This window comes from Scyliorhinus torazame, chromosome 21 (genome assembly GCF_047496885.1).
Source record: "Scyliorhinus torazame isolate Kashiwa2021f chromosome 21, sScyTor2.1, whole genome shotgun sequence".
In the NCBI taxonomy this organism is placed as follows: domain Eukaryota; kingdom Metazoa; phylum Chordata; class Chondrichthyes; order Carcharhiniformes; family Scyliorhinidae; genus Scyliorhinus; species Scyliorhinus torazame.
In genome coordinates, this window is record NC_092727.1 from 132,331,693 (window position 1) to 132,353,717 (window position 22,025).

Here is a 22,025-nt window from a genome sequence, read left to right on the forward strand (position 1 = left end):
CCATCTGCTCAGTACACTGGGCCAAACCTTCCATCTGCTCAGTACACTGGGCCCAACCTTCCATCTGCTCAGCACACTGGGCCCAACCCTCCATCTGCTCAGTACACTGGGGCCCAACCTTCCATCTGCTCAGTACACTGGGCCCAACCTTCCACCTGCTCAGTACACTGGGCCCAACCTTCCATCTGCTCAGTACACTGGGCCCAACCCTCCATCTGCTCAGTACACTGGGCCCAACCTTCCATCTGCTCAGTACACTGGGCCCCAACCTTCCATCTGCTCAGCACACTGGGCCCAACCTTCCATCTGCTCAGTACACTGGGCCCCAACCTTCCATCTGCTCAGTACACTGGGCCCAACCCTCCATCTGCTCTGTACACTGGGCCCAACCTTCCACCTGCTCAGTACACTGGGCCCAATCTTCCATCTGCTCAGTACACTGGGCCCAACCTTCCATCTGCTCAGCACACTGGGCCCAACCTTCCATCTGCTCAGTACACTGGGCCCCAACCTTCCATCTGCTCAGTACACTGGGCCCAACCCTCCATCTGCTCAGTACACTGGGCCCAACCTTTCATCTGCTCAGTACACTGGGCCCCAACCTTCCATCTGCTCAGTACACTGGGCCCAACCCTCCATCTGCTCTGTACACTGGGCCCAACCTTCCACCTGCTCAGTACACTGGGCCCAATCTTCCATCTGCTCAGTACACTGGGCCCAACCTTCCATCTGCTCAGTACACTGGGCCCAACCCTCCATCTGCTCAGTACACTGGGCCCAACCTTCCATCTGCTCAGTACACTGGGCCCAATCTTCTACACCTGCATCGAAAGCCTCAAGTCTGCCAAAAAGCGGCATTTTTAAACTTGCTCTGACCTTGCTCTTGTGCCGAGGATTTCAAATGCAGGCCAGAATCACAGCCTAGTGTTTCCTTCTCGCCAGTAAATTATCTTCAGGAATCCCGAGGTTACATAAAGTAGGTTTATTTTGGCAAAGAAAAAGTAAAGGCCACAATGCGGCCTACAGTACATAGGTCCCAGACGGGGCTACTGATCTTGCCAGTCCCAGTCCGGGCCAGCTTTTAAGTACCAGTTCACAAGCTCCAGCTGCTATGCCACTGCCCCTCAGCAGGAGAGCTCATAATCCACGAGCCTCACGGGAATGTCAACTGGGTCATCCCCTTGGGTCTTGTGAGAGTTATTTGGTCAGGAATTCTGGTTCCGGATGGTACTCAAGCCTCATGCACATTCACCAGCTGGGAAATGGCTGCACATGTGCAGTTTGGTCAGGTTTTTTAAAAGCATCTTTTTAATATATATTATTATTAGAGCTATTCCATTTTTACAGATAACGCAACAAAATCCTAAAAACTGGTACAGTACCATATACATGCTTGAGCCTGCCCGGATCCCATTGGCTGGAGTCAATTGCTTACCCCATGGTCCTTGAGGAATACGAGCTCCCCCGATAAAGGGCGGTGGGGCAATGATTAGCAGTGCTGCTGGATAAGTAGAGCTGGCCAGTGTGGTGGCCGGTTAGAGAGGGGACCAGTAGTGAACTGTTGGTACTGCAGACATATGATGCAAATGAAGTTACTTTCTGTTTGACTCCACAAACCCGTGCTGGATTCTTCGTGGCCCTCACAAAACGTGTACAAGCACAGAAAAAAACAGGAGAACACCAACTGTCAGTTCACTCTTGGTGCCTCTGTTTATACCAGGAAAGACGGTAAACTGATAAACTCGAGAATGAGGGAGAGGAAGATAAAGCCGTGGTGAAGTGGCACACACCTTCACTTGTACCAGGGGCACCACTCAAATCCTGCCATCACTGGAAAGCTTAAACCATTCTCCACCAAGGAAACCCCACCAACAGGAAGAAGAATCGTCAATAGGATATCTCAGAGAAAAGTACACAACTCTCCTCCTCCTGACAGGATATGGGATAGAACCAAATACAAGAAATTGTTCATACAGCCCTCAAGAATATAGAATCGGATTTCCGTTCAGGCATACCCCAACTCCAATGGTAACAGAGACACCAATGACACATTATAATGTCTTTTCTTCAGACCTGAGACCTGCCTATACGTTTGCAGGAGCCGGTCAAGGATTCTTTGTCCCCAAAATAAAGAAAAGTAAAGAACAATTTTGCAAAGACAACAGTTCAAAGGGGATATTTGCAACAAAACCCCAACATTCGGTACTGTACAGAGTAATGATTATTCCATATATTCATACAGAGAAGACCAGCAAATATTCATACATTTGGTTCAGATTGTAATCATTGAGGTCAGCGTCTCCCTTCACACAATGACAGGATAAAAAGATAGCAAAAAGAGCCGGGGATCTGGGGATAACAGGATACCAGGATAAAGCCATGAGCACATAGCGGAGTATGCCTCCCCCACAAGATAAAACTACGCATTCAAACCTAACACAGCCTCCCAAGACCCCCAGGCAATGAATGGGTGCCCCAAGCAAAGGGGAACAATAGGATACCACCCTCAGTAGAAGACATGGCCTGGTGGTGTACATTCCCGTATACAGGAACCAGTGAGCCAAGGATACTCACACCATACCAACATCCGCCCGCCACACATCATACCTCACTGCTCCCCAGCCAAATCAGAGGCACCGCTCAGGCCCCCGCCAGCACTGGAAGACTTAAACCATCTTCCACCAAGGAAACCCCAATAAGGAGAAGAGTCGGCAAGACATCGTTTTTTAAAAATTCATTTACGGGATTTGGCATCGCGGGTTAGGCCAGCATTTATTACCCATTCCTAGTTGCCCTTCAGAAGGTGGTGATGAACTGCCTTCTTGAACCGCTGCAGTCCCTGAGGTGTAGGTACATCCACAGTGCTGTTAGGGACAGAGTTCCAGGATTTTAGCATATTTCCAAGTCGGGGTGGTGAGTGACTTTGAGGGGAATCTCCAGGTGGTGGGGTTCCCAGGTAACTGCTGCTCTTGTCCTTCTAGGTGGTAGCGGCTGTGGGTTTAGAAGGTGCTGCCTAAGGAGCCTTGGTGAGTTTCTGCAGTGCATCTTGTACCTGGTACTCACGCCTGCCACTGTGTGTCGGTGGTGGAAGGTTTAAATGTTTGTAGAAGGGGGGCCAATCTTTCAAATCTTTTCTGCGCATGTCTCTACATTCTTCCTAAAGTGTGTGTCCAGCTTTCGACACGTACCCCAGCTGAAGCAAAACCAGTGTTTTTGACAGCTTGATCAGAACTTCCTTACTTTTGTACTCTATCCCTTATCTCTAAACTCCAGGAACAGGTAAGCTTTAGTAACTGCTTTCACAACCTGGCTTGGCACCTTCAAAATTTGTGCAGATATCCCCAGATCCATCTGCTCCTGCACTCCCTTTAGAGTTGTACCTTTTATTTTATATTGCCTCGCCTCATTCTTCTACTAAAATGTATCACCTCACATTTCTCTGCATTAAATTTAATCTGCCATGTGTCCATCTATTCCAGCAGCCTACCTATATCGTCTTGAGGTTCATCACAATCCTCCTGACAGTTCACAATACTTCCAATTTTATTGTCATCTGCAAATTTTGAAATAATGCCCCGTATACCCAAGTCTAGATCATTAATAGATATCAAGAAAAGCTGTGGTCCTAACACTGGCCCTGCGGAAATCCACTATAAACATTCCCCCAATCCAAAAATCAAACCTGTTCACCACTACCCTCTGTTACCTATGAACTGGATTCAAGCATCTGTCCTCAACATGTTTCCATTGATAGTGAAAGTGACAGAAAGCCATGCAAGTACATGACCAAAGTCATGTTACGCTGCTGATGGATGGCAGAGCTTTGGGTTAACAATGAAAATTACCCTGCTACAAAGGTAACATAAAGAGTTGTCAAAGCTGAAGCACTTCAAACACTAATCTTTCAGTGAATAATCAAAATAGAACAATTATTTTTTGTTTATGGGTTGTAGGCATCATTGGATTGGCCAGCATTTATTGCCCAGTCCTAACTGCCCTCAAGACGGTGGTCTTGAACTGCTGCAGTCCATGTGGTGTAGGTACACCCACAGTATTGCAAAGGAGGGTGTTCCAGGAGTTTAACCCAGTAACGGTGAAGAAACGGCGATATATTTCTAAGTGAGGATAGTGAGTGACTTGAGGATAAGTTCCAGGTGGTGGTGTTCCAATGTGTTTGCTGCCCTGTCCTTCTAGATGTTAGTGTGATGAATGTCGGATACAGTTAAATGTTATTAAAATCCCTGTGTTCCAATACTTACAGGCAGTGTGCTTGCTAAAACTGTGATGTAGAGATGCCGGCGTTGGACTGGGGTGGGCACAGTAAGAAGTCTAACACCACCAGGTTAAAGTCCAACAGGTTTGTTTCGAATCACTAGCTTTCGGCGCACTGCTCCTTCCTCAGGTGAATGGCCCTGCGGCCATTAAAGAAGCCACCACCTATGGACAAGCCCTCTGTATACACAGGGTCTGCTCAGACAAGGAGGAGCATAACAGACATCTACAGACGCTGAAAGATGCCCTCGTACGAACGGGTCATGGCACTCGACTCGTCGATCGACAGTTCCAACGCGCCACAGCAAAAAACCGCACCAACCTCCTCAGAAGAGAAACACGGAACACAACTGACAGAGTACCCTTCGTCATCCAGTACTTCCTCGGAGCGGAGAAACTACGACATCTTCTTTGCAGCCTTCAACACCTCATCGATGAAGACGAACATCTTGCCAAGGTCATCCCCACACCCCCACTACTTGCCTTCAAACCGCGCAACCTCAGACCATTGTGTGCAGCAAACTACCCAGCCTTCAGAACAGCGACCCCGACACCACACAACCCTGTCATGGCAATCTCTGCAAGACGTGCCAGATCATCGACATGGGCACCACCATTACACGTGAGAACACCACCCACCAGGTACGTGGTACATACTCATGCGACTCGGCCAACGTTGTCTACCTCATACGCTGCAGGAAAGGATGTCCCGAAGCGTGGTACATTGGCGAGACCATGCAGACGCTGCGACAACGGATGAACGGACATCGCGTGACAATCGCCAGGCAGGAATGTTCCCTTCCAGTCGGGGAATACTTCAGCAGTCAAGGGCATTCAGCCTCTGATCTTCGGGTAAGCATTTTCCAAGGCAGCCTTCAGGACGTGCGACAACGCAGAATCGCCGAGCAGAGATTTATGGCCAAGTTCCGCACACGTGAGTACGGCCTCAACCGGGACCTTGGATTCATGTCGCATTACATTCACCCCCCACCATCTGGCCTGGGCTTGCAAAATCCTACCAACTGTCCTGGCTTGAGACAATTCACACCTCTTTAACCTGGGATTATCCCCCTCTCCAGTTGCTCTGTCTGGACCTGTAAAGACTTAATTACCTGCAAAGACTCGCATTCAAAGTATTGTCTTGCATCTTTGAACATAGAACATAGAAAATACAGCACAGAACAGGCCCTTCGGCCCACGATGTTGTGCCGAACCTTTGTCCTAGATTAATCATAGATTATCATTGAATTTACAGTGCAGAAGGAGGCCATTCGGCCCTTTGAGTCTGCACCGGCTCTTGGAAAGAGCACCCTACCCAAACTCAACACCTCCACCCAACACCAAGGGCAATTTGGACATTAAGGGCAATTTATCATTGGCCAATTCACCTAACCCGCACATCTTTGGACTGTGGGAGGAAACCGGAGCACCCGGAGGAAACCCACGCAGACACGGGGAGGACGTGCAGACTCCGCACAGACAGTGACCCAAGCCGGAATCGAACCTGGGACCCTGGAGCTGTGAAGCAATTGTGCTATCCACAATGCTACCGTGCTGCCCTTTGAACAAATAAATCTACACTATATCATTTAACCGTAATCCATGTACCTATCCAATAGCTGCTTGAAGGTCCCTAATGTTTCCGACTCAACTACTTCCACAGGCAGTGCATTGGATTTGTCTATATATATGTTTCTGGAACCCACCTCTTCATTCACCTGAGGAAGGAGCAGTGCTCCAAAAGCTACTGATTCGAAACAAACCTGTTGGGACTTTAACCTGGTGTTGTAAGACTTCTTACTGTGCTAAAATTGTGATAAAGAGGTTGTAAACATAAGGTAATCATAAATTTTAGCCATTTACTTGTTTACATATAGATGGCTAATAGAATATTGTTGACGTTTAGGAGGCTCCCTGGGATGTAGATAATTATGAGGCATTATGTTTAGTCCTTGCTAAACAGGTCATGGGACATTATTAGTGGGAGGAGACGGGAGGACGCCTGACGCTTGTGGTAAGATACCAGGTCTGTCTGTAGTTTTGCAGTTTGCCATAGAATTTTAGTCTGACAAGACAGAAGGATTTCAGGTTGTTCCTGAAAGAGCCTCTCCATAGAATCCCCACAGTGGAGAAGGAGACCACGCAGCCCACTGAATCTGCACCAACCCTACAAAAAAGCACCAAGTCCAGGGGCCCCCCTCCCCGCCAACCCCATAATCCTGTACATTAATCATGGCCAATCCACCTAACCTGCACATAACTGAACTGTGGAAGGAAACCGGAGCACTTGCAGGACACCCACGCTGACATGGGGAGAATGTGCAAACTCCACACAGTCACCCAAGGTCGAAATTGAACCCATGTCCCTGCTAAAGGTAGCAGTGCTAAACACCGTACCACACTTCACTCCAAAGGTCTGCACAGAGAAACAAGAAGCAGATTATTAACTGCATTTAAATGGCATATGAACTGTATTGGGTTGCTTAATTGGAATATATAGTGGCAGGTGTAGATAGTGAATTAGAAGATATTTTCCCATTAAGTTAAGAACTGTTTTAACTGTCAAGTGTAAAGTTATTACTGTTTCTAACGCGATTGTGTTTAAAGTTTGTTTTACCATAAAAGATACCTATTGGTCAGTATTATCATTCCTGTGGTTTAGTAGTCTTCCCTCAGACTTTCAAATTGCAAATAGTTGGGATTCTCGTACGCAGTCCTGACAGTAGAAGTGTGGGTTTGGAAGGTGCTGCCTGAGGAGCCATGGTGAGTTCCTGCAGTGCATCTTGTAGATGGTACACACGGCTGCCAGTGTGCGTCGGTGGTGAAGGGAGTGAATGTTTGTGGATGGGGTGCCAATCAAGCGGCTGCTTTGTCCTGGGTGGTGTTGAGCTTCTCGATTATTGTTGCAGCTGCTCTCATCCAGGCAAGTGGAGCGTATTCCCAAATGGTGTTGGGAAAATTGATGGGATTGAAGGCAGATAAATCCCCAGCCCGATAACCGATAATCTACATCCCAGAGTACTTAAGGAAATGGCCCAAGAAATAGTGGATGCATTATTGGTAATCTTCCAAGATTCTATAGGTTCTACAGCAATTCCTACAGATTGGAGGGTAGTAACCCCACTATTTAAAAAAGGGAGGTAGAGAGAAATCAGGGAATGTTGACCAAGTCAGCCTGATGTTGGTCACGAGAAAAATTCTAGAATCCATTGTCAAAGATTCAATAGCAGTCATTTGAAAAACAGTGGCAGGATCGGCCAGAGTCAGCATGGATTTATGAAGGGGAAATCATGCTTGACAAATTCTTCGAGGATGTAACTAAGGGCAGAACGGTGGGGCAGTGGTTAGCACTGCGGCCTCACGGCAGTCCCAGGTTCGATCCCGGCTCTGGGTCACTGTCCGTGTGGAATTTGCACATTCTCCCCGTGTCTGTGTGGGTTTCGCCCCCACAACCCAAAGCTGTGCAGGGTAGGTGGATTGGCCACGCTAAATTGCCCCTTAATTGGAAAAAATGAATTGGGTACTCTAAATTTTAAAAAAAAGAGAATGTAACTAGTAGAGTTGATGAGGGGGAGCTAGTGGATGCTGTTTATTTGACAAGTCACACATAAAAGATTAGCATGTAAAATTAAAACACATGGGATTAGGGCTTTTGACAAGTCCCACATAAAAGATTAGCATGTAAAATTAAAACACATGGGATTAGGGGTACTGTCTTGAGATGGATAGAAAACTGGTTGGCAGACAGGAAACAAAGCTTAGGAATAAGTAGATATTTTTCCAAATGACAGGCAGTGACTAGTGGGGTACCGCAGGGATTGGTCCTCAGCTAGTCACAATATATATATTAATGATTTAGATGAGGGTACTGATGCACGATCAATAACTACTAAAATGAGGTTGTAGTACAACTGAAGGCTTTAATAAGCTAGAAGTATTCCCCAGCAGCTCAGGTACAGAATGAGGGCTGCTGGGACGGCACGGGTTCTTATACCCCACCTATCGGGGCGGAGCTACCATACTCTACAACCAATGGCACTTCAGCCTCTCAGGTAGCTCCATACCTGATAATACCACAGGTACTAAATGTAATATCTCCAAATTTGCAGATGACACAGCGCTGTGTGGGAGAGTGAGCTATGAGGAGGACAGAGAGATCCTGCAGTGTGATTTGGAGAAATTGAGTGGGCGGGCAAATGAATGGCAGATGCAGTATAATTTGGAGAAATGCGAGATTATCCACTTTGGTCGTAAAAACGAGAAGGCAAATTGTTATCTGAATGGCCATAAAGTAAGCGAGCGGAGTGTGCAACGATGCCTGGGTGTTCCCGTACACCAGTTGTTGAAGGTAAGCATGCAGGTGTAACAGGCAGTAAAGAAGACATATGGTATGTTGGCCTTCATAGTGAGAGGATTGGCGTACAGAGGCAGGGATGTCTTGCTGCAATTGTACAGTGCCATGGTGAGGCTACACTTGGAATATTGTGTGCGGCAATATTCGGAGTGTCGGAAGATCCGGGCCCGGGGGCCGGGGGGGGGGGGGGGGGGGGGGAGAGGCTGACGTTTTGGCCTTTGCCTCCCTGGTGGCCTGGAGACGGATTCTGCTGGGAAGGAGGGACTCGGAGCCTCCAAAGTCGAGGGTTTAGGTCAGTCACATGACAGGGTTTCTCAGGCTAGAGAAAATTAAGTTTGCCTTAAGGGGTTCATTGCAGGGTTGGAGGTGGCAGCCGTTCATCGACTTCTTCAAGGAGAATTGACCGTCAGCAGCGGGGGGGGGGGGGGGGGGATAAAATATGAGGAGAGATTGAGTCAGTTGATTGTATTCACTGGAGTTCAGAAGAATGAGGGTGGGTATTGTGGTGAACCACTGTATTAGGAGATGGAAGGTAGGACCTGCATTACAGGTTCGCCGGTAGCTCCTGCCGGCTGGCTCCGCCCACGGAGAACTGTATAAATATGCATGACCTCCAGTGCCCTGCCATTTCGCCAGCTGCAGCAGGAGGCCTCGCATCTGACTGGAATAAAGCCACAGTTGTACCCAACTTTAGTCTATGTGCAATTGATCGTGCATCAGGAATCTCATAGAAGCCTAAACAAATTCTAAAAGGACTAGATAGGGTAGATACAGGAAGGATGTTCGCGATGGTGGGGTGTCCAGAACCTGACCTCACATTCTGATGATACAGGGTAGCCCGTTTAAGACAAAGGTGAGGAGAAATTTCTTCACCCAGAGTGTGGTCAGCCTGTGGAATTCATTACCACAGGAAGTAGTTGAAGGGCAATTAGGGATGGGACAAGAAATGCTGGCCCAGCAGCAACGCCCACATCCCATGAATGAATAGAAAATAAAATTTTCTTTCAACTCCAATCTTGCCGAGTAAAGAAACCCATTCCATTGCACCAGCCTGTTTGACTACTATGGCCAACATCAAGATCCTCTGCTCTCTGGATCCCCAACAAATCACTTCTCTTCCGTAGATATTTTCTTAATTAGTGCGGTGAATTTTAACTCTCCAATTATTTTCGGCTGGTCAGTTCTGTCCTAATCTAAGTTCAACAGTTTAGTTTCTAGCATGGTCGTCCCCCTAGTGACCTTCAAACCTCTTTGGAAAACCTTTGCAAATCTGCGTTTAAACATGTTGTTAAAACTACTTTGTTGCTTTGAGCGTCTCCAAATGTTTTGACAGGGTCTGGCACCTTACACTTCGAAACAAAGTTTTCAGAATGTGGCCTCCCATCAGAGCTCTGATCAAGGTACCCAAATCTCCTCTCACATTATTCTACTTGTGTTGTAGTTCATGTCTGATCCTCTGATTCTTTCCATTAATGCAAGAGTTACCAAGACTCTGTGCTTCAAATCAGTTACTTCACCAAATCAATAACCTCACTTGCTCACCATCCACTCAGTTTCCCCTGTCCTGGTGATCTCTGCACTCGACACTGAGCTCCCTCCAGGTCCCAGGACCCTCAGTGCAGCAAATTAATGATTGAATCTTGTCCTTCGACAGGGCAATAAAACCTTTTCTTTAATTCCTCAAAGATTTTCATACCTCATGCAGGTCTAACCAATTGCTCCTTTCTCTGACCTTCGATGGTTATAAAGCTGACCTTCATTTAGGAGAATTCTTGGCCTCTTCATCTCCACTGATCTCGAATGTAAGTCACGCATCACTGAAGCTCCAAGAAGATTCTCATTCTGACTCAAATACTTGTTTTCCCTCAAAAAATCTTAATACACCATGGGCGGGATTCTCTGAGCCGAAATCACGTTCGGCTCGGGGGCGGAGAATGGGCGTTCGCGTGGGAATCGTAACGGACGCCGCTGAAGCGATTCTCTGGTCGTGCGCACGCAAGCGGTCTACGCGGTGCGGGTAGGGAGCCATTGACAGAGATCCCCCCCCGCGACTGGCCAAGTTCCCGACGTTGTGGTTCGGACTACATATCGGCCGTCGGGAACCTCGGGTGGCGGCTGCGGACTCAGTCTGCGGCCGCCCTGGTGGGGGCCTCATGGACGGCCAGGCAAGCGATCAAGCGGCACCGATCCGCGGGTGTGCGCGATCTTGGGGGGACCTACTTCGTTCATCATAGTCCGCGGTGTGAGTCCGCCACGTCGCACGGGGCCGCCGCCGTGCATCTGCGTGGACTCACGCCCAGGGGCTCCGTATCCGCAGCCAGAGCTGCGAGAAGCACTCCGGAGCCCTGCAAGCCCCCTGCCCAGTAGGAGAATCGCTCTGGACTTTCTCAAGTTATGATGCTGGCTTGGGGACAGAACCCCATTTTGGAGAATCCAGCCCTGTAAATTCAAAATTTATCCAACAATTCTTCATTTGGAAAAGCTCTTCCAATACCTGGCTACCATTTATAGAATGCACTTGGTAGAGAGCTTGCCATTTGATTAATGACCCAGCTCTCACCCGAGTCTCCAGCCTATATGACTGCCCTAACCTATCCTTCCCGTTTCTTTTTTAATTCAATTTATTAAAGTTACAGGGTTCTCGTCTGTCGAATACTAACACAGTTGAAAACAACTGCTGCTGCACAGTCTCATTCTTTTTTTAAAAATTCCAATTAAGGGGCAATTTAGTGTGGCCAACCCACCTAGCCTGCACATCTTTGTGTTGTGGGGGTGAGACCCACGCAAACACGGGGAGAATGTGCAAACTCCGCACGGACAGTGACCCGGGGCCGGTGCCACCTCACAGTCTCGTTCTTTAACTCACTCTTTCTTAGTTGCCCAAAATTGTTGGGTACCTGAACTATCATAGTCTTCAGTTTCCCAATTAATCTTCTGGCTTTTAAATCAAAGTTTGTGTTGCCCAGCCATCGCTTATCTTTATTCTGTCTTTAATTTGTTACCAAATTGGTCATGTCCTAAAATGAATCTCACCTTTTAATCTTGAGTTCTAGTCCATGACCCCTTCTTCCCACCGCCCCAAATTCACTTTCACCCCAATTTCTATTGTAATTTTTAAAAATTCGTTCCTGGGATGTGGGCGTCGCTGGGTCAGCATTTATTGTCCATCCCTGAGGGCAGTTAAGAGTCAACCACATTGCTGTGGGTCTGGAGTCACGTGTAGGCCAGACCAGGTCAGGGCGGCAGATTTCCTTCCCTAATGGACATTAGTGAACCAGATGGGTTTTTACGACAATTGACAATGGTTTCATGACTTTCAATTCCAGATTTCTATTGAATTCAAATTCCACTGACTGAGTGGTGGGATTCGAACACAGGTCCCCAGAGTATTACCCTGAATCTTTGGATTACTAGTCCAGCGATAATACCACTGCGTCACCGCCTCCCCAACATTACTGTTTCAAACATTTCTCCTAAAATGTTATTTGGGAAGCAAATTTCTCTGAAACAAAGGGCTGAATTTTCTCAGTCTTGCAGGGGTGGGTTAGAAGGCGAGACTCAGAGTTAAAGCAGAAAAGAGTGCATCAGATCAGCTACCTAACGTGGGCCTGAAATTAGTTTCATTCTGCCAGTCGGACATTGCTGCAAGAATTCCGATTGGCTACACACTGGTCCACCTGCTGTCCTACGGAGTCTCTGGGGACGGCTTTTCAATTGGCAGCCCTCTGGAAAGATCATCAGTTGTATCCCATACATGGACACTTCCATGTTGAGGCCAGCATCGGAATCATGGACTAAGCAGACAAATCCGGTCTGAAGTGAATTGCTGAAGGTGTAAGTGTGGAACCGTACACAGGAGAAGGCGATTAACTTTCAGGATCCTGATTTCAGGACCACTCCCACGACTACCTTGGGCAACACCACCTGATCTTTGCCGGTGCTCATCTTTTGAGGCTGGAAAGATCTCCAGGGAGAGATCCTTTCTGTGAGGCCACGAAGGAGTCCACACCAAGTAATTCAAAGAAACTTAGTTTATTTACAATAACTATGATAAACATCACACGAGATCCAAACTGGATCTGCCTTTCCGATGCCTGACTGGCTGGCTTTATAGATCGTCCAACTATACATTATTTAATGGTCTCTCGCCCCCTTAACGGGCGAGCTGATGCACGATCAATTGCACAAAGACTAAAGTTGGGTACAACTATGGCTTTATTACAGTCAGATGCGTGGCCTCCTGCTCCAGCTGGCGAAATAGCAGGGCACTGGAGGTCATGCATATTTATACAGTTCTCCGTGGGCGGAGCCAGCCGGCAGGAGCTACCGGCGAACCTGTAATGCAGGTCCTACCTTACATCTCCTATTACAGTGGTTCACCACACAAGCTCGTATTCGGCAAGATTCACGGGGAGGTTCACTGTTCCTGGCACAAAGTAACTTGCGGGTTATAACAATACTGGCTTTTGTTGTCGTGGGATTAAAAATAAATCTGTTTGAACATTATGTGGCTTTAGTGATTGGAAGGTTGCGATGTCCAGTCTTCTCCGTGTTGCTCACTGAAGTGCTCACTTACACTTGCATTGGATAAAGAAATTCATTGAGAATCTGTAGTGGACGTTTTTATTATTTCCACAACCAAAACCAACCACTTATTGCACAAACAGGGTCATGGTAAACTCTTAAGTATAAATAAAGATTATAACTGTATAGGAACGACTTCCAATTATTACACTGTTCATAACTATAGTTGGCCATGTTTATGCTCCACGTAAGCCACGTACGGTGAGGACGTTTTTTACATGGAGTATTGTGTATAGACCAACGTTTGTGCATTTGAATTGAAAATGAAATGAATATAGCATTTGATGCTATATGTCTAACTAATTGATGTATCAATTAGGAGGAACTTCTTCACCCAAAGGGTTGTGAATCTATGAAATTCCTTGCCCAGTGAAGCAGTAGAGGCTCCTTCATTAAATGTTTTTAAGATAAAGATAGATAGTTTTTTGAAGAATAAAGGGATTAAGGGTTATGGTGTCCGGGCCGGAAAGTGGAGCTGAGTCCACAAAAGATCAGCCGTGATCTCATTGAATGGTGGAGCAGGCTCGAGGGGCCAGATGGCCTACTCCTGCTCCTAGTTCTTATGTTCTTATTATTGAGTTCCACATTCTCACCATTCTCAGGGGAAATGCGTTCCTCCTGAGCTCCCTATTGGATTTATTAATGGCTGTTTCATATTTATGATCCCATATGTTTGGCCAATGACCCAAGTGGAAACAACTTTCCATCAGATCACCCTCAGCCTTCCCTCTTCTAGACAAATCAACATTCTTTAAAAAATGTTTTTATCCCATCCTCAAAGTTACAAAGCCAATGCGCAGAGTGGAGAGGGAAAACCCATAATCCATCTCATTGCTTGCTACAAAAAACAATTCAAATTGAACCCAACTCATGGTTTCCACAAGGAAGACATACAACATCCAAGCTGACAAGAAAAGACATTGCACCTCATCTTGGGCTCGATCTGACACTTCATCTTAGCCAAAAGGCCGAGAAGTTTAAATAGGAACAAAGTCCAATCGCAATTCAAGTTGTACAGCCACGTTTCCCAGCGCTCGCAGTGCTGAGAAACACGTGACTATATAACGTGACTCGCGTCGTATAAGGGGAATCAGCGGGGAACTCACGGCTGAGGCTGCACAGGGCCCCGTTTTATACACTGAGGTGCTCCGTACGCCAGATGTCCCCAGTGTAGCGAGAGATTGGGATGCCATTTATAAATGGCGTTCCCATCTCCAAGGTTCCCAAAGCAACCCCCCACCACCCAACCCTGCCTGAACGCACTATGGGAAGGTCCCCGCACCCGGCCAACACCCATGCAGGGCACCCCTGGCCCAATGCATGCACAAAAAATGCCAGCTTGGCACCTTGGCAGTGCCAGGCTGGCAAACAGGTGGCACTGGCAAGGTGCCAGGCTGGCACTGCCAAGATGCCACAGTAGCACCAGCAGTGCCAGAGCACCCCCCTGCCCAAAGGTCATGAAGCTGGGGGCATCCGATTACCGGGGAGACCTCCATGAGTGTCATTCTGTCTGGTCCCCATTTATGGAGACTAGGCTGAATGGTGCTTGCTTGAGGTCTCTGAGGCAAAGGGGACGAATTGCAAAGCCTAAGGTACATTGGGAATCTGCACATTGGAATGAGACTAGCTATCTCACTCTAACATGCAGATTTGCCAAAAGATGACCCTGTCCACAATGGGCGGGATTTACATCGCAATGTCTCGCGAGATCGTGTTCGATCTCACGAGGTGTTGCGAACCAGGTAGATCCTGGGAGCGGGATTCCCCGGTTTTTATCAGCCACGATGTGCAGCGGTGAGCTGCTTTTTGGGCGCAACGTGGCCATTGGATCGCGTCCAAAATGTTTTTTGCATCTTCTCCAGCACTTCTATATCTTTTTATTAATATGATGTGGGGATGCCGCAGGTTTCTTTCGAATCACTAGCTTTCGGAGCGCAGCTCCTTCATCCGTAATTTTAGTAATATAGAGACCTGACACAGTGCCATATTCTAAGTGTGATCAAACCAAGATTCAATATTAACTTTGCTGCTTCCACATTGCGTATGTGTTAATTTAAACATTAATAACAGGATAAACACATTCATCCACTACCTATTTCTAGTGGTGCTACACAGACTGATTCCCCAGGTGAAGACAGCGCCACGAGCGATGCAGTCCGCAGCGTTAGAAGTGACGCTACTGGAACAAATTTCTCCCTCATAAATGTTATTATTTTAGGTCAGGAAGTCAGTGTCAATCATCTTGTGAGATCAGTTCGCATCACTAGGTGAAATGTACTTTTTATTTTCATAATTGTGGATTTATTCTAGTACCAGTGCAGTAGAAATAACTCATTTTAACCTGATTCAACACTGATGGTGATAGGTTTTGTGGTGCAGTGGGTGGAGTGCCTGCCTCTGAACTAGAAGTTGCGGGTTTGAGTCCCACTCTAGAAATTGAAGGCCGAGGAAGTGTTCACAATGTGGCCAAATAGATTGATTATCAACCTGAACATCTTTCCAATATGCCTACGGCAGGTGGTGGGAGCCGGAGAGACTGCCATGCTTGATGCAGAGTGGCACTGCTCAAGTTATAGCCTCTGGTTCCTTCAGGCTGGTGGTGACCTGTTCCAGGTAAACAAGCTGACAGCTAAACCAATGTGAGCATGTGCTTTATCTGCCTCTTGCATCTGTGGATGTGGGAAGTGTTCAAAGTCTAAGTCAATGCAGAAGGATCTGGTCAGTCCATGTATAACAGAGATTTTAGTCGAAAAAGTTGATGGAAACAAGCACAATATGTTGCTTCTATAGTCCCAGTGCTTCAGTTTGGAGGCCTATTTCAGTAGGTCAATGGATCCAATTTGGCTATGAAAACCACCCTGTCCTAGTCTGGGTATTACCAGGTTTCACATGGGCGATTAGTTGGGAGTGCCCTATGTATGAGCACGCTGTAGAGGACAGGTATTGTTTAATTCATTCCTCATAAATAAAATGACTTGTCATCTGTTTATACAATATAGCAGCATTGATGACTGGCAGTCCTCAAGAAAGATCCATAAAGAACTTCCTGATCAAAAGCCTGACAGGGAGCAACCATCTGACAAGATAATCTGCTAAAAGTCTAACTGGTTGTCTTACCAATAACGGCTTCCGTGTTTAGCTGTTCCTGATTATTGGGCTCCTGAACAGGGTCGGAGGCATCGCTCTTCTCTGGAAGATCTGGAGCTTCACTAACAGTGGGGATTGCCTCAACATCTAAACAATAAAAATGTCGTACCTGATTATATATTACAATGGTAAATGGTAAAGGTTTAAAAGTGCTAGCCAAGGTGACATTGTTAGCAGCAAAATTACTAAAATAGTTAAATCTTCTGTTACAAGCTTATGCAATGAACATCTGCACAAAAATGATAGCAAATATAAGACTAAGGGGCAATTTAGCGTGGCCAATCCACCTACCCTGCACATCTTTGGATTGTGGGGGTGAGACCCACGCAGACACGGGGAGAATGTGCAAACTCCACACGGACAGTGACCCGGGGCCAGGATCAAACCTGGGTCCTCGGCACCGTGAGGCAGCAGTGCTAACCACTGCGCCACCGTGCAGCCTCTTAGAGTGTGTTACATCCACTTTTGATCCATAGAATCCCTACAATTCAGAAGGAAGCTATTTAGCCCATCAAGTCTGCACCAATCCTCCAAAAGAGTAGCCCACTCCCCGTCCTATCCCCGTAACCCCACCGAACCTACACATCCCTGGACACAAAGGGGCAATTTATCATGGACAATTCACCTAATCTGCACATCATTAGGTTGTGGGAGGAAACCGGAGCACCCGGGGGAAACCCACGCAAACAGTTACCCAAGGTTGGAATTGAACCTGGGGCCCTGGCACTGTGAGGCAGCAGTGCTAACCCACTGTGCCACCATGCTGTCCAAGGTCAAAGATGCTACCTTACTTGTGACGATTTCCAGCATTTTCTGATTTTATTTCAGATTTCCAGCATCTGCAGTATTTCACTTTGGTCAAAGTCATTTTACTTACCAACTTTTAAATATATTTTAATTCCGAAAAATTAAAATTGCCTTCTTTCAGCTGGATTCAAATTGCCTCCAAACTTGAGATGACAGTGAGTTAGGATTGTCCCAGGGGACTGACGTTACAATTGTAAGCACACCCTTTCCTTTCCTAAAAGTCTTTGCTCCCTTAGGTGGCATTACATGTTGGGATTGCCCTAAACTGATATTATCTTCCAGAATGATTTATTAGTCAAGTAAAGGCAGCATTACCTTCGTGTTGAGTCTTTTCTTGGATCTCTTCCATTCCCATATCAGACATATTCTGGAAGAGAAAGTATTAAAATCACCCAAATTTCAGAAACAAATTCAATTTGAATGTAAATATTGTCTGAATATATTATTAACTACAATAAATAGATGTTAATCCCTTCATTAATGAACTGAGGAATTTCAGTACAATGATAAAACAAACAATGTTTAGCCGCTTAGCTCAATTTTTATGTAAATTACAAACACAAATGCCATTATTTGCAGTAGTAAATTAATACATTTATGCACACTCTCATTGATAATCTTTTGTGGCTTTTATAGTTGTGATTTTAAAAAATTCATTCATGGGATGTGAACATCGCTGGCCAGGCCAGCATTTTTGCCCAATCCTAATTGCCCTTGCGAAAGTGTTGAGCTGCTTTCTTGAACCGCTGAAGTCCATGTAGTGTAGGTACATTCCCAGTGCTGTTAGGGAGGGAATCCCACTATTCTGACCGAGCAACAGTGAAGGAATGATGATACAGTACAGTAGCACAAGTGGATAGCACTGTGGTTTCACAGCGCCAGGGTCCCAGGTTCGATCCCCGCTGGGTCACTGTCTGTGCGGAGTCTGCACGTTCTCCCCGTGTCTGCGTGGGTTTCCTCCGGGTGCTCCGGTTTCCTCCCACAGTCCAAAGACGTGCAGGTTAGGTGGATTGGCCGTGATAAATTGCCCTTAGTGTCCAAAAAGGTTAGGAGGGGTTATTGGGTTATGGGGATAGGGTGGAAGTGAGGGCTTAATGTGGGTCGGTGCAGACTCGATGGGCCGAATGGCCTCCTTCTGCACTGTATGTTCTATGTTCTAAGTCAGGATGGTGCATGGCTTTGAGGCGAACGTGCAGGTGATGATGTTCCATGCAACTACTGTTGTTGTCCTTCAAATGGTAGAGATTACCAGTTTGGAAGGTGCTTTTGAAGGAACCTTGGCGAGTTGCTGCAGTGCATCTTGTAGATGGTCCACATTTCTGTCACTGTGCCTCGGTGGCGGAGAGAGTGAATGTCGAAGGTAGTGGATGGGGTGCCAATCAAACGGGCTGCTTCGTCCAGGATGGTGTCGAGCCTCTTGGGTTTTATTGGAGCTGCACTCATCCAAGCGCCATCACACTCCTGACTTGTAAATGGTGGGGGTGAGTTACTCACTGCAGGATTCGGATCCTCTGACCAGCTCTTGTAGCCACAGTACTGAAATGGCTAGTCGAGTTCAGTTTCCTGGGTAACCCCCAGGATGTTGGTTGTGGGGCATTCAGTGGTGGTAATGACACTGAATGTCAAGGGGTGATGGTTAGATCCTCTCTCGTTGGAGATGATCATTGCCTGGCCCGTGTTTGGCATGAAAGTCACGATCCACTGTCAACCCTAGCCTGGGTATTGTTCGGGTCTTGCTACATCTGGACAGAGACTGATTCAGTATCTGAGGAATTACGAATTGTGCTGGACATTGTGCAATCAGCGAACATCCCAACGTCTGACCTTATGATGGAAGGTCATTGATGAAGCAGCTGAAGATGATTGAGCCTAGGGCAGTACCCTGAGGATCTCCTGCTGTAATGTCCTGAGATGATTGACCTCCAACCACCACAATCATCTTATTTTGTGCCGGGTATGACTCCAACCAGCAGAGAGTTTCCCCCTGATTCACACTGACTCCAGTTTTGCTCCGGTTCTTTGATGCCATAATCGGTGAAATGCTGCCTTGATGTCGGGAGCAGTCACTCTCACCTCACTGCTGCTGTTCACTTCTGGTCGTGTTTATGAATCTGTTGAAATTATTCATGGAAATTTACTAATCTACTGTCACAAATTAGTCATGCTTGTTCCTGTATTTTACACTTTTAAACTGCTGGTTAGTTAGAGAAGCCTGGGAGTAGAGGTTGAATGAGTCAGGTCGATACTATTTCTGGGCATCACTGGAATTGGACTTTATAAAATCACCATTACCACGGCACCCTGATCAATCGAAAACAAATAAAACACTCAATCAGGAAAGGACTGAGAGATTTCAGCAGATATGGATACCTACCATGTATATATGTCAACTCAGTGGAAAAACCTTAAGCTCAAATTAAAATCACTTAGTTTTATCTCTATTAGCATTCTTCAATATGACACCGCCTGCCTCAACATTACTGTGGCAGCTACCTCCAATATCAAAGCCTTTACAGTAATGGCAGTTCCAGTACAGTAAGCAGAAACAATTCTTCACACTTCATTTCAACATCACAGGACCTTTTCAAGACTGTATGAACGCACTCAAAATGCTCCATAAGGTGGCATCACTGGGGCTCATTCACAAAATCATAGAATCGGTTCTGACCAGTTAACACTCTGATAGTGGGTTGTTTTTGAGATTGAAGCCTGTGACCAGCGATGTACCGCAGGGATCGGGGCTGGGATCACTGCTGTTTGTTATATACATTAACAACTTGGATGTGAATGTAGAAGGTATAATTAGCAAGTTCGCAGACGACACAAAGATTAGTGGTGGCGTGGATAGCGAGGGCGATAGTCTTAGGCTACAGACTGATATTGATCAGCTGGTAAATTGGACAGAGCAATTACAGATGGAATTTAATCCTGATAAATGTGAGGTGATGCATTTTGGAAGGTCTAATAAGTGTAGGATATACACAATGAACGGTAGGTCCAGAGGGAGTATTGAGGAACAAAGGGATCTTGGTGTACTAGCCCATGGATCCCTGAAGGTGGCAGCACAGGGAGATAGGGTGAAGAAGGCACACGGAATGTTTGCCTTCATTAACCGGGGCATAGAATATAGGAGCAGGGAGGTCTTGGTACAACTTTATAGAACATTGGTTAGGCCACAGATGGAATATTGTGAGCAGTTCTGGTCGCCACACTATTGGAAGGACATGATTGCACTGGAGGGCGTGCTGAGGAGATTCACCAGGATGTTGCCTGGGATGGAAAGTTTCAGCCACGAGGAGTGACTGAATAGATTGGGTTTGCTTTACCTGGAACAGAAGATGGTGAGGGGGGAATGTGATAAGAGGTTTACAAAATTACGAGAGGCATTGATAGAGTAGATTGTAAGAATCTTTCCCGCATGGCAGAGGTGTCTAAGACCAGAAGGCTTGGGTTAATTAGTTTAGAGGGGACTTGAGGAAATATTCTTTCACCCAGAATGTGGTGGGAATATGGAACGAGCTGCCTGAGCGGGTGGTGGAGACAGGAACTCTCACAGCATTTAAAAAGCATCTGGACAAGAACTTAAATCGCCAAAGCATAGTAGGCTATGGACCAAGTGCTGGTAAATGGGATTAGTATAGATTGGTATTGATGGTCAGCATAGACATGGGGGCCGAAGGGCCTGTTTCTGTGCTGTATGAGCCTATAACTCTCTACATAACCAATCAGTAGGAACCTACAATGCTGTATTGTTTTTCTTAAGATTCCAGCATCTTTTGCCATCATTATTACCCTCCCCAGAAATCTATTCCTTTTATTGATCACTCTTAATATGCAGAAGAACTGCCTGATAGCCTTTCCAGAAGATTGCCATTCAAAGATTAGACAAGAATGTTGGTTGAAAAGCCTCATTGATGCTGATTATTAAAAATTGTTGAATAGGATTTGCCATAAATTGTGAAACAGCTGACTTGGCTGTGATAATAATGAAGTTTCTCACTCACTCCCCTCTTAACCCAGATACTTAAAAGGACAGATGCTGACGTAGCTCTCCTGCGTCGATTCCAGAGCTAGGAAACTCTCAGCTTCACAGGATCAAAGTCAATTTCGTCTTGAGTCCCACAAATTGTTCTTGAGTGTAAAATTCAGTTTTTGTTTTTAAATGATCCACTTCAAGAGGAATTCTGTAAATTACCATTTTTCAAAGTGAGGCTGGATTAGCTTATCTCTCCAATGCTACAAATGGAGCATTATGATTGGCTAGTGACCCTGGAGCGGGAGAGCAATAAAGGTTGCTCCACTTGACATCAGGGGCGGAATTCTCTGAAAATGTGGCTATGTCGCCATGCCCACGGGAAAACGGGCGCGAATCACTCTGAATTTTCCTGGAGAAAGTCCAGAGTGGTTCTCCATTTTGAAGGGGGCTAGCAGGACCCTGGAGTAGTCCGCGCAGCTCCGGCTGCCGATTCAGGACCCTGCACTTCCGGCAGTGGCCCCGCTCAACATAGCGGACCCACACAGTGGGTCAGCTCTGACAATATAGTCCCCCCCCCCCGCCCCAGATCCCGCCCGCCCGCCAATCGGTGGACTGGGTCCGCAGCCGCACTTGTATTAGAGTTGGTACAGCAAAGGTTCACTGGATGTTCTCTGGGATGAGAGGGTTGTCCTGTGATGAGAGGCTGAGTAAATTGGATTATGTTCTCTGGAGTTTAGAAGGATGAAAGGGAATCTCATTGAAACATCGAAGATTCAGAAGTGGTTTGCTAGGGAGGACAGGGAGAGGCTGTTTCCTCTGACTAGGAAATCTAGAACACAGTACTGTTCCAGAATAAGGGAGTTGATCCTTTAGGACTGAGATGAT

The 22,025-nt window shown here is 46.5% G+C and overlaps 1 protein-coding gene across 2 annotated transcripts in view; it reads right to left on the minus strand.

The window, feature by feature from the left end:
* LOC140398691 (zinc finger protein Aiolos-like) overlaps window positions 1-22,025 on the minus strand; it is a 296,455-nt gene that overhangs the window by 259,867 nt on the left and 14,563 nt on the right. For both annotated transcript variants that reach the window (XM_072487687.1, XM_072487686.1), the window contains exons 2-3: window positions 17,480-17,531; window positions 16,328-16,444 (exon numbers count right to left, since the gene is read on the minus strand). In XM_072487687.1, coding sequence (XP_072343788.1) covers window positions 16,328-16,444; window positions 17,480-17,528 — 166 coding nt within the window. In that variant the 5' untranslated portion in view covers window positions 17,529-17,531. The remainder of the gene's footprint in view (window positions 1-16,327; window positions 16,445-17,479; window positions 17,532-22,025) is intronic.